Here is a 13520-nt window from a genome sequence, read left to right as displayed (position 1 = left end):
AGGAACACTTCATGCACATGAACGTTCGTGACTTCCGTGTTGTTAAATTCATCGGTTGACTTCTGTGTTCGAGGCTTATTTACAAAGTCAAAAGAATTAGTAGGAATGACATCAGCACCCAAATGATATAACGTATAAGTCTTTGCATCAATCGTAACTGCTAGACAATACTTAATGCAAGATCATGGAGCAACTTGAAGGAAAAGTGAAAATTAGATAAGTAAACAGTCAATCTCATAAAAAAGCATATTTTCCATAGGACTATCGATTGTATGCATGGAAAGTAAGGGTCAACCACTGATATCTGTTAAGCCATTTTCTAACTATATTCATTACCTGACGATGGCTTATCAAATTATGTACATTACCTCAAGAGAGTTTTCCCATGTTGACTCTGGCTTGGTTAACTCCGACTTGGCTTCTTTTTTCAGAGCTATCACTTCTGATACATGTCCAATATTTTCCTGTGGAAAATAAGATATATTAGGTATGCACATGAAACACATCTACAAATATAGTCAACAACAAATGGGCATGATAATTCATTACCTGCCAGTATTACAATTACTTTGAAAATTTCACTAAGGTTTAACACGTTCAATGCTGAGGGACCAAATCCGGCCCCTAGCGTGCTTCCCGCCAGTGCGCGTGACCCGGATCCGGCTCGCGTTGCCATGCTATTTCTAAGCAGTCAGTGCGAGCTCAGCTCTTGACGAAGACACATTGTATGTAGTACGCACCTTGAGTAGTAGTGGCATGATATATTTTCGCTTGTCATTCGTTGCTCACATCTTTTGGTGATTTTGTGATTGTGGCAGTAGTGGGCCTATATGTTATAACTTTGAATTATATTTAAATATTTCTTTCATGAGTGTGTGATGGCTCATTAGAGTGTTGATTTGACCGGCAGTGAAGATGAGTTTACGAGTGAAGGAAGTGCTGATTCTGAAACGGAAAGTTCGGACGAACAGGAACTCAACCCAACCTCGTCAAATCGAACATTAGGCTTGAGGAATATACCATTTAGCAAAGAAAACAAACTGCTAGTGCCGATACCAGGAAAAAACAAGCCAATTGACCGGTTTCTATTGTTGCTTGATAACAATTTTTTAGAATTTGTTTGTCGTGAGACAAACTATTATGCATTAGAGTTGTGTTGTGGGCCAAGCACAAAGGAGAAATGGCGCATTACGCGATGGAAGGATGTTGATGAACTAAGGACATTTATGGGTTTGCTGATTCATACAGGAACATTGCGAACGAGCAGACTCGAAGATTATTGGAAAACTCACAGGCTTTTCAACGTTCCTGCGTTCTGACAGTATATGAGCCGGGATCGTTTTCTACTTATATTATGATGCCTACACTTTTTCCCGGCTAGACCTATCAATGATCCCAAACCCCAATCATTAGACAGGCTGGAAAAGGTTAGACTAATTATTGAATTTTTCAACAATAAAATGTCTAGCATTTATTATCCTTCACGGGAACTGTCCTTTGATGAAGCTATGGTAATTTGGCGAGGTTGCTTGATTTTCAAGCAGTATATAATGGGGAAACGTCATAAGTACGGTATAAAACTTTATGTTCTCAAACAAACCTGAGGGCCTCACTTTCAAATTTATTGCATATGCCGGAGCCAACGACCAGTTATCTGGGAAAGGACACTCTACAAAAGTGATCATGCATCTATTGGAGCAACTTTTGAGTAATGGCCATGCAGTGTTCATGGACAATTATTATAATAGTTTTGCCCTAGCATCTAAGCTGCTGTCAGAAAACACATACAGTACAGGAGCACTCCGAGCTGACCGGCAGCACAACCCTCCAATTGTGAAGATGGCAATACTGCCTAAAGGTGGACTATCGCTCAGTACGCTGAGGGAATAATGGTGGGCAAATGGAGGGACAAGCGAGTGGTACAATACATTTCCTCGCAATTTGAGAACACAATGGTCATGTTACAAATAAAAGGGCCCAAGAAAAAGAAAAACCTTTCCCAATAGTGCAATATAATGCACACATGAAAGGGACGGATCGGTGTGACCAACTCAAGGCGTACTATTCTTCCGAAAGGAAAACCCTTTGCTGGTACAAAAAAATATCGTCCACATCATTCAATTGATGATCATCAATGCTTTCCACTTATACAATATGCACAATACAAGGCTTGGAAATCCGAAAATGGTTTTATATGACTTTTGCCTACAAATAGTGGAATCACTTCTGCCACCATGTCAAGCAGAGCTAGTGCACACTCCCCTGAGAAAGAACAACTTGCATTGGTTGATGAAAAATGATGAGCGAGACTCCAAAGGAAGAACCAAAAGCAAAAAGTGCAGGGTCTGCTATAAAGCAGGAAGCAGAAAACATCATAATCAACATTTGTCTGTTGTGGCTGTCCAGATTTGACGGGACTTTGCCCGGTTGGTTGCTTTGACAAGTACCACAAAGACATGTAAGTGGACCAAACAGTGGTTGTTGGGTGGAGCTGTAAATTATTGTACATAGTGAAAAAAAAAAACACTAATAAAGCTAAATGTGGTTTTTACGTTTTTCCGATCTATAACATGTCATAAACAGTAATTGTTGTAATATATTTCATTATAACATAAGATTTTCAACAAAATAGTGAACAGTGGTGTAGCGCACGGTGCTGAGGGGCCGAATCCGACCCACATACTTAGACGTCTTCAGAAATTTTAATTTAGGCATGTATCATCCTTATAGGCACATGTTTGGATTTTTGACAACATTTGGTAAGTTTTATATCATTTTTTCATTTTCAGTTTTTGGGGGTGGGGATGTATACTTTGCATAGCAGTGAACATGTTCAGGAAGACTTCTACCTGCAGAGGATTGTTAAAACCAAAGGCACTACTGAGAATGGTGTTACAATCCTTGCTTACTCCTTATATCAGAGAAAGGATGAGACTGAGAACCAAATATAAAATGAGAAACATTTTCTAGCCATATCAGAAGATATCCTACCAGGGATGGAATTGGGGCCATCTCGCACAGAATCTGGAAGGAAGCTGCCACAGACATAAACACTGAATCTTATGAACTGTTTCCATATGTTCAATCATTTCAGTCAAGTCTTAGAGGTTGTTTGAAACACTTCGAAGTGTTAAAACTGTTCTAAATCTTTTTTATTCTCAGCATAGAGTTCGTTTAAAGATGTCAAAATACATTGAAATATTTTAAACACATTAGCCAGTCTGGTTTTGCCAAGCTTACAGGGGCTACATACTGCATTCAGAGAGTTTTGTTTTAAACAGCATATTTCAGTGCTTCCAGGTGTAGATATAAAAAACTATCATGAAAGAAGCAGGCTCATCACAGTCAAACACCAGAGAAAGATATGATGTAGTCCAAACTCAAAGCAACTACTGTACAAATGAAAATGTTTTACCACTACAAAGATGTTATGTAGTGTTCTGTGAAGAATTGTGGGGATAAGAACACCATCAGTGGAGAGTCACCAGTGTTGGAGTGAACATCTACAGTTTCAGAAGCTCCTTCATGATCTACTACGAGACCTTCAATTTTTTCACTTGGATTCATAAAATCTCATTGGCAGTGAAGGGGAGGAGGAGGGACTCTGGTCAAAAGCTTACATTCTAATATAAGTTCATAAGTGAATTAAAGTATAAAAGTCTAGAATATACAGACTTAACTCATTCATACAGAAGAAAGAGAACAGTAGCCATACTAAGGAAAGGATGAAAAAAGATGCACAAAACAGAGAGGGAAATAATGATAAAGAGGGAAGAAAAGTTCATTTTTAATGTGCCTTAAGTTCCCTAAGTATCAGAGCCTACTAAGAAGGGGCATATTAAAGAAAATGTTCTCAGAAATCATGAAGTCTTAGAGTCCTTAGACATGGTTCTCTATGTAACATATACAATTGACATGTATTTGAGGAATAAAATGAGCTTATCACTATTCCGCCTTTCTAAATGAATTCAACGTCTGAGAAGGTACTTATTTTGAGAGAAATTGCATTTGAATTTTGAGCTATTTTATCTCTCATACGTCACAGGCAAATCTGCTCTTTCCTTAACACACATATCTCCCAGCAGATTGTGGATGTGAGGGTAACCCTGAGTAATCACACCTGTGTTGATATTCTGCTTAGCAGACTGGTATATCCAGTCTCAAAAACACTGATGAAAGTTTGTGATTTATCTTCTTCTACACTAATTAAGACAGGAGTAATAATTTTTAATATGTGGTGCTAATGGGTGTACAGTACTGTTTGAGGATATTACAGTTTTTAAAAAGTACCTTGGGCCAACCATCCTCTTTTATAATCAGAGTAACCAAAGCAATTTCAGTACTGACAGTAACATGAACAGACTAATCCTACCCCAACATTAACACATTCACTAACAGTTTCAGATATTGGCAAACATTTCTTTAACTTAATTTTCATATCCGTACAAGTATGATGCAGTGACATTATAAGAAACATCAAACCTAGAGTTCTTGATCAGGTGAGCAGGTTCATGTTTGAAATAGAACATAAAAGAAATATCAAAGGTTGAGATCTTGAACAGCAGTATGCTCACATCTCAGATATGTTCAGAAACCATTCTCTTCTGTAGCACCTATAACACAGAACTCAACAAGCACACAGTAATTCTGAGAATAGTGTGCATTCATTGCAGAATTTTAGCTTGAAGCAACTCCTGGGCAATATCTCGTCCAGAAATTAGCATTTCACAGTATTTGCAATAGGCTATTACTGTCAAGTCACAGTTATTCATTGAACATCCCTCTTCCAACTTTCAAGTTTTTCAAAGACTCTCAGGTGCCATAATGATGTGCAGGAATTATCGTTCATGCTGGTATCACTACAGATATGTGCTGGGATAATTCAGCTTCTTCAAATACTTCTAGACCGAACCTGAATCACATTCGCCAACATGAAATTAGCATGTCACCAGTTTACCCTCTGAGCTATCAAAAGAAGTCACTGAACTGAAAGCCACACACTCAGAGGATTGCAATGGACTGTTTATACAGTAGCAACAAACAGAGCAAGAATGATAATGAAATATCTCGCTTCTTCTCCTAAATATTCCACTGCATCTCTGCCTTCATCAGGGTGTTTGTCTTAGGTGAGCTATACTCACAATCAACTGCCAAGGCAGAATTTTATTTTAATGATGCAAATCTTACATGCAATTATTTCTTTTCAAGGAAAAATATATTCATCATGAGAGGTAGGGACCGACTGGCCATGACCTAATTCAATCACCTCGGTAAATACTAGCACTGCAATTGGCTGACATATGATAGGAAATGATGTCAATCACACAAAGATTCCATTACCAAACCATGCGGAATATATTCATAACCATGCGCCCTCCAGAAATACATTTCAATAACCAACAGCGGTAATCAATTAACAACAGACAGTCAGTCAGTGTGTACTTAACATATGAAATGCCCTGAAGCCTTGATCTTGACACACTGTCTTCACAACTTTGTCACAAGGTGGACCTAACCAAGGCTCCTTCACTATCAAGCACACAACATTAATTCAGCTTTTTGCCACTACAAAACATAGAATGCACTGCCATCTCCCTAGCAAGTGCTACAGGCCAATTGTCCACTCAGCAGCCATAATCTGGGAGCTTATGCCACCAACATTTCTTTCCTTGTCATATGAACAATGCTCTGCCACTAGCTGGATCCATAGATGTATATCAATAGTGTTGTTTATAGTTCCTAAGAGTTGGCAGCTTTGCGTAGCACACTGCGACGTATTTCAAGACAAAGAAACAAAACAGAGACGAACGACGCCTAGAAGCCCATGCAGTAAATGGCGACTGCTGGTGTTAATATTGGGTAAGTGCATAGTAAATTTTGCCCCTGCCAAACTTATTCAGCTACTAAGGGTTAAATTCTAATCTCAATAAATTTATGTGGATCAGACTTACAAGTGACGCATTGGTTGTTTCTTCAAGCCAGGCTGGTTCCTCCTTGATGTTCACTTCCAGGTCCATTTCACAATGCAACCGAAGTAGTTAGAAGGTACTGGGGTTGTTGGTTACTTCCAAAGTCCTTACACTGAAACACAGGCCAGACAAATATATTAAGTTATTGCTGTCATTGCCACTAAGGTTATTTGTCAACAGACTAAACACCGAGCTCGATAGCTGCAGTCGCTTAAGTGCGGTCAGTATCCAGTATTCGGGAGATAGTAGGTTCGAACCCCACTGTCGGCAGCCCTGAAAATGGTTTTCCGTGGTTTCCCATTTTCACACCAGGCAAATGCTGGGGCTGTACCTTAATTAAGGCCACGGCCGCTTCCTTCCCACTCCTAGCCCTTCCCTGTCCCATCGTCGCCATAAGACCTATCTGTGTCGGTGCGACGTAAAGCAACTAGCAAAAAAAAAAAAAAAAAACAGACTAAACAACAAGCTTGTAAATTTACATGACTGTCAATATTATGATAATACAGAAAAGACCCAAAATTTTAGGTGACTGTTGATATCGTGATCATTCCTATAGGACTTCAAGTTTTCTATGACTGATACTATGATAATAGCTAAAGTCCTCCAGTTTTACATGACTTCTAATTCAGTGATTACTTCCATACGATATCTAATTTAACATAATTTTGATACTGAGATCATAGTCAAAGGATCCCTAGTTTTACATGACACCTCATTATCATATTCACAGCTATACAAGATATAGTTTTATATGGAACTGATCCACAGCAAGGTAACTCTTCAAAAATCCAACATACACTGATTGTGATCAAAATGAACAAAATTCCTTGAAAATTCAGTAACTATTCCATCTGCATACAACTTGGATCACCCTCTGCACTTGCTTCAAACTAACTGAACTAGATTACAGTACCATGAGATTTGTTCTATCAAACTCTTCATTCCTGGGATCAAATTCTCATAAACCATTCTCCTCTCATCAAGCTGATTCACTATCTCCTTCTGAGACATGTTCTACACATCTGATCTTCAACAATTTCCAATAACACGGCATTTTTAACGCTTTAACTCTGGTTTCCTTGGCACCAGTTATTATCCATGTTTCACTTCTACACGGTAGCTGCCTCTGTGGATCAGCAGTAGAGTGTCGGCCTCCGGATCCCAAGATAGCGGGTTCAAACCCGGCAGAGGTAGTCGGATTTTTGAAGGGCAGTAAAAAGTCCATTCGACACTCCATGTCGTACGATGTCGGCATGTAAAAGATCTCTGGTGACACATTTGGTGTTTACCTGACAAAATTCATTAAATCTCAGCCATAGACGCCCAAGAGAGTTTCGGTTTACTCGGTCTGCCACCTAGTGGGGGCCTAGAGTAAAACGGAACGTCAAAATTGACGAGCAGACAGCTAGATGGTGTCAAATTGAAATGTCTGCACATGGTAGCTGAGGCCATACAATTATTATTATTATTTCTACACGGTGCCGTACTCCACACTGAATGAAAACACAATTTTCAAGTTTTTCAATCCATTGAATCTAAAGAACATGATGAAGAAAAGATGGGAGTTTAGATAGGATTTAGTGATGACATTTATAGATAATGAGCAGGCATATGGCAGTGTACCATAACAAGTGGCCTTGGGTGCATTGATAAAAAAGAAGGCAGCGAAAGGAGAAGAACCAATTATAAAAGCCAAAAAAGAAAAATACGTAGAATGAAGACTAGGATAGAACAAAAACAAACTGGTTCAAAGTAGAAACAGGACTTCAACAAGGATGTGCATTATCCCCTCTACTCTTCATTACAGTCATGGATGAAAACCACAAGAACATACAACAGAAATGGAAACCAAGGAGGCATAGTAAGATGACAAAATAATATGGGGAGAAGGTGAAATACAAGTACAAGAACAAGTTACTGCATGGATCAGGAAATAGAGGAATATGGAATCAAAATAAGTGTGCAGAAGAAGTGTACGATAGTAGTGGTGCGCTACAACGGTACCGAAATGAGCACACACAAGTAATAACACAGAATGATACAAATAACAGAAATAAAACACCAGGCCCAAAAAAACAAGGAAGGAAACTTACCAGAGAGAGACCTAGAAGGAATGGATCAGGAAACATACCTATACGGTATCAGTATAATACCCAATAAAAGAAAAACACCTCTTAAAATTGGACAAGAAAATTTAATTGAGGAAAAGAATGAAGCTTTAAAATTGTATTAGGAGAGGGCAAAATTAGGGTTTAAATTTAAATTATCAGAAAGCCAAAATGAAGGTCTTCTTCAATTAAAATACAAAAAAGGTATAAACAATAAAAAGTTTTTAAATGAGAAAAAGATTAACAACTAGGAGACTAACCCTGCTTGAAATGTGATCAGCTGATGCAAAAGGAAGATAGTTGAAAAAAATGGAATCAGTTGAAATGGAAATCACATAACTCTTTAGCAAGATTAAAATAAATTTTAAGTTACACCAGAAATAATTTTAAGAAGAAAACTTTTTCTAAAATTCGCAACGTAGACATGATATTCACAAGCTCCATGACAGTTCAAAATGACGACTACGAGAAGCTGATGTCTTGGTGCAAAAGGATTTTTTAATTCAATGCTGAAACACACCAATATTTAATTCAAGGTATTAGTCACATTTAATGGGACAGCAGTACCATGATACGTAAATCACTCCCACAAGATACAGACATGCAGGTGTGCACTCCAAGAAACACAAATTTTCACAGCGGAACGCCATATCTAAAAATGTTAATGAAGGGAACACCAGTGTAACTTCAGTTACAGCTGTGACAAGAGATAATAGAGAAGAAAGAGGGAATACTGAAGTAAATGGAAGAAAATTTGAAGTTGTGGAAAGCCTCAAGTATTCAGAGAGAATAATTGCAGAAAATGGGGGGAGGGACTAAGAAAGTGGAAACAAAATTGAACAAGCCAATGGGTTCTACCAATGTGTGAGAAGTACTGTCCGGAACTGGGACATACCACAGGAATACAAGAAAATATTGCACCCACTGTATTACACACCAATTATGACATACGCAGCAGGCACATGGACAACAACAAAACATGATGAAAGCAGAATCCATGAGGCGGAGATAAAATTCCTTAGAGGAATAATACAGAAGACATGAAAGGATAAAATCAGAAACATAGAAATCAGGAAGGGACTTTGGATTCCCTACATAGAAAAAACAGTATGAGAGGAAAGCAACGGGAAACTACCTTACTCCTCATTTCCCTAACATGCCTCTTCAGTGATGCTTAGGCCATCTATGACGGCTGATGGCAGAGCTGTTGAGGATCCCACCAGCGGAATCTGTGACGGACTGAACATACATACAAACAAAACAGTATAGAGACCAGTAAGCTGAAATGGTATAGACACATGATGAGAATGGAAGAGGATAGAGTTCTGAAGTGAGTATTTACAGAGAAACTGATAGGAGAAGACATCAGGGAATGCCCAGGAAGAGGTGGATGGATACAGTGTAGGAGAGTACAGAGAAGCTAGGTGTAAATATAGAAAATATATTGGAGGAAGGGAGTGGTGGAGAGATAGAATACTGAGGAGGTCCTTGATTCTCAACTCTACCCAGAAGACTAGAAATGGACAATGAAGAAAAATAATCTGTTGAACTGAAGACAAACATTTATACAACACTGCCATCAGCTCACTTCATTGAACAATGCCACCAGCCTTTATTTAAGTGTCGTATCTTTATTTGTCTGTGCATGTCATGACTAATGACACAACAAACGGTTGCTTACCAGAGCTGAAGGGAGTACTGTATAAAATAATTGGTTTAATGTTTAGCAGTTTTTATTGTTCCCCAGGTGGTATAAAAATTGTCTGCATTGAATACTATGAGTGGTGCCTCACTGAATTGATTTCAGCCAAGAGCAGTGTTCGTTAGTCACTTTGTGATATTCTACTGTAAAAGTAAACTCACTGCAATAACAGTGAATACTACAATTTCTTACACAGGTAATACGAGCTCCGTTCCTGTGGCCAATTACATTGATTCTTATTCATTGCCAGGAAACAAATTTCTGTGTAAAAACATATCTATTCAGAAAACTATGGATAACTGTATTTTGTATATTTAGCATAGGGAACACTACTTAAGTGTGCCACGTTTACTTGTTCTGGCCATCATTGGTTATTCTATTAACATAATATTATTGGTTTTACTTTCAAGTAACTGAATACAGTTTCCAGAGCCAGAATTTAGTCCTGAAGATTTTACTCCCTTTCTTGCTAATAGTTTAGTATCGCACTAACACATCGAAGGGAAAGGGCTAGGATTAGGAGGAATTAATGAGAAAATGGGGAAACTATGGTAATGCTTTGCAGGACTGCCGATCGTGGAATTCGAATCCATGCCAACTCACTGCCACTCGCCCCAGAAGAGGATGCTTTACACACCAATAATTGTCAGGCTATTGTTAAGTAAAACATTAGGACTAAATACTGAATATAGCTGTTGTGGCACAATCTTGCCTAGTACACCTCATTTTGGTGCTGCCATTGTTTTTTGTGGTTTCCTTATAACCCCACAACCTTTACTGGTGCTATTTGAGGATCTAACCAGCCTCTGGGCTGTTGACCAAACAGAACTTTTGCAATCTACATTGTAAAGAAAAACTTAACATTCACAGCGTCACTGTCAATTCGCACACAGATGTAAAAACATATCAACAAATTAATGAAAATTTTAGACTACATTTTGTAACTTCTTTCTGAAACTACCATCTAAAAATAAAATTTAAGAAAATTAAAGGTATTAAATATACGAAGTATGGGGACCAGAATGTTGAAACTGAGAAATCTTAGTGTTATGTTAGTACGTTTCCCAATTGAGATCTATAAGTTCGGCAAAAGTAAATTATTGAACTTCAACATTACCGGCAATATGATAGAGGTTGTGAACACACTACAAAATGATAGAAACCACAAATTCTCAATGAAGAAAATCTGTAACTCATTTAACGGTTAAGCTGTACAACTGACTGATACTAGTGATGGGCGATATTTCACGAACTGTGATTTTTTCACTGATATCTATAAATCACAAGTAACGACTGTTACTTTCTATGCTATCACTGTGATCAGCCGTGATTTCAAGATTTCACTTCAAGTGATCACCGTACGCCCTCCTAACGCCATATACCAAACTAGAATGTTGCTACCTAAACTGTGACTGTGATCGATGTTGTGATCAGTCGTGATATCACGACATGTGCTGCCGCAACGGTATCCACGCGAAGCGATGCGTTCAAGGAAGCAGCATCGCCATGATTACCAACAGTATGGACATTTGTTGATTTCATTTTTTAAGGACGTCAACATATCGTTGAGTATATAATGTATTTGTAGGAATTGAGCACATTCCTCCCGAATATATTAACAACTGAAACACTTATAATCCTCGGCATCGCTTGCAATATCAGTTTCAGGAAACTGTCAGTTGACTCGCAGTGTGGTATTATTTTTAAGCGCGCGTTCAAAAAATCGTGGTACACGGGACTCTCCTAGAATAGTAACAAACATGTATTTCTCCTGTATTTTGGAATGCCCGGGGGCATATTGTCACTGGAGCTCAGTATTAGGAGGCAAGTTGACTGAAATGGCGTTTTCTAGAAAAAGGAAGAATAGTGACCTGTAGCAGTCCTTTAAAGAAGTGGATGAAAATTCACATTATGTAATATGCGCAAACAGAAATTGTCTTAAAAAGAAGTACTTCAAATCTGAATAAACATTTGGAATGCAAGCACCTCTCACTTGCTTTGCCAGAAAGCAGTAGTCAACAATCAGCATGTATCTGATGATACAGACCTGGGATTTTAGACTATAAAAAAATGTTTTAGGCACCTAAAATGGCCTTTTAAACAAGTAAATAGGTTTTTAAAAGAGAATATAGGCACTTCAAATATGCTTTAAAAATAGGCAGAAAATAAACTTTAAAATATGATAATATAGACCTACACTGTAATGTGATATATATTTTTTTTTTTACGTTAAGTACAGTAATGTGGTATAGGCTACCCTTTCTAAATCGGAATAGTTGCAAAATGAAGGCATAATTAAACAGGCGTTTATTACAAACAGCTATGGATTAGGAAACAAAAAATTTTCATCAGTACTGTACTAAAATTAAATTAAATGTGGAGTACTGGTATGCGTATTTATTTGTGAGGAACATTCCTACTGCACTTTTCAGTCGTAGTTTGCTTTACAGTACATAACAATAATCTTCTCCAAATTTTCCACAGTCAGGCTGCATCTTTTGTCTGTTAAAACAATTTTAAAATCAGAAAAAATGTGCACTACACTCACAGATGTTGGAGGGACATAGCAAAATTTACCTACATTTTTCAGTTCAATTTCACTAGGTAGGTCTACTTTTCCTCATCCATTATCTGACGTACCCTTTCCTGCACTGAATTACCTAGATTCTTCTACAATACACTAGCCCACCTGTCTTTTATTTTATCCCTTACTTTACCCCTAGTACTTTGTATACTATTCTCAGCTTCCTCAATTACAAAATATATCTGTTTGAGACTCTACTTTTTTTTTCTATTTTTGTAATGATAGACTGGAAGAAATGAAAAATTTGCCTGAATATATGCAATGTCTCTCTGAACAGTGGAATAATCCTTTAGCAGATCTTTGCCCATACGACACACATGCAGAGTTGTCTGTTAAAGGCATATTGTCTATCACAGATGTTCCATATAATACAGGGCAGCTTCCATTGAGGAACCCCAACGGCTGATGATTGGCTGTGGTGGAAATGAATAGAGGGGAATTTCTCTCAGAAGATGGCTATTCTTGATGGAAGCTTACAGAACACTCTCTTCGTTATTGAAATCAGATTATTTACTGCAGGCAACTTGGCCCTAACTATTTCTGTGAGTCTGTGCAAGGCATGGGCCATGCAAGTAACATAAACATTAAAGAAGGGTAGAAAGTTTTAATGAGAGGTAGAGTAGCAATCATGTAGGAAGCAGCATAGGAGACAAGGAGAAGGTCTTTATAATCATCAACACTCCCAGGATACAACAACTGGAACCCCTTGTTGATGATGTACACAATGCTTTGCTCTATTTTCTGAACCTGCTTAGAACAAAGGAGAGCAGTAAATGCCAATTGGGTTCCAGTTTTCCTACTATAAGATTAGCAATGTACCTGCCCACAGAGTTGCTGGTTTTGTCCACATACAACCCTATGTAAGGACTCCCAAATATCCTCTGCCTGGCAAAAATACCTCCTATATCTAAGTAGTTTTTCTTTAATGTGGATGTTGAAAGTATGTGTTGTTGGTGTATTTCTGTAAACAAATCTCTGAAAACATAACTATGCACAGAATTCCAGGGGATATTTTCAGCAACTAGGGCTCTAAACATATGAGCATAGAAACTACTGTGGATCGTGAGAGGTATACTTTGTGTGAGCAGAGTCTGTCCAATGTTACTTTTCATGGTTGATTTTGCTTTGTGACTCGCACTATCAGCATGCTCTTGTGA

At 38.0% G+C, this 13520-nt stretch overlaps 1 protein-coding gene across 1 annotated transcript in view; it reads right to left on the bottom strand.

The window, feature by feature from the left end:
• LOC136885436 (uncharacterized) overlaps positions 1–13520 on the bottom strand; it is a 57007-nt gene that overhangs the window by 42346 nt on the left and 1141 nt on the right. Inside the window, exons 2-3 of the mRNA XM_068230282.1 lie at positions 5952–6081; positions 369–464 (exon numbers count right to left, since the gene is read on the bottom strand). Coding sequence (XP_068086383.1) covers positions 369–464; positions 5952–6017 — 162 coding nt within the window. The 5' untranslated portion in view covers positions 6018–6081. The remainder of the gene's footprint in view (positions 1–368; positions 465–5951; positions 6082–13520) is intronic.

Source organism: Anabrus simplex, chromosome 14, assembly GCF_040414725.1.
Source record: "Anabrus simplex isolate iqAnaSimp1 chromosome 14, ASM4041472v1, whole genome shotgun sequence".
Lineage (NCBI taxonomy): Eukaryota > Metazoa > Arthropoda > Insecta > Orthoptera > Tettigoniidae > Anabrus > Anabrus simplex.
Note: the sequence above shows the minus strand (reverse complement) of the source record. Positions and strands in the feature narration are given on the sequence as shown.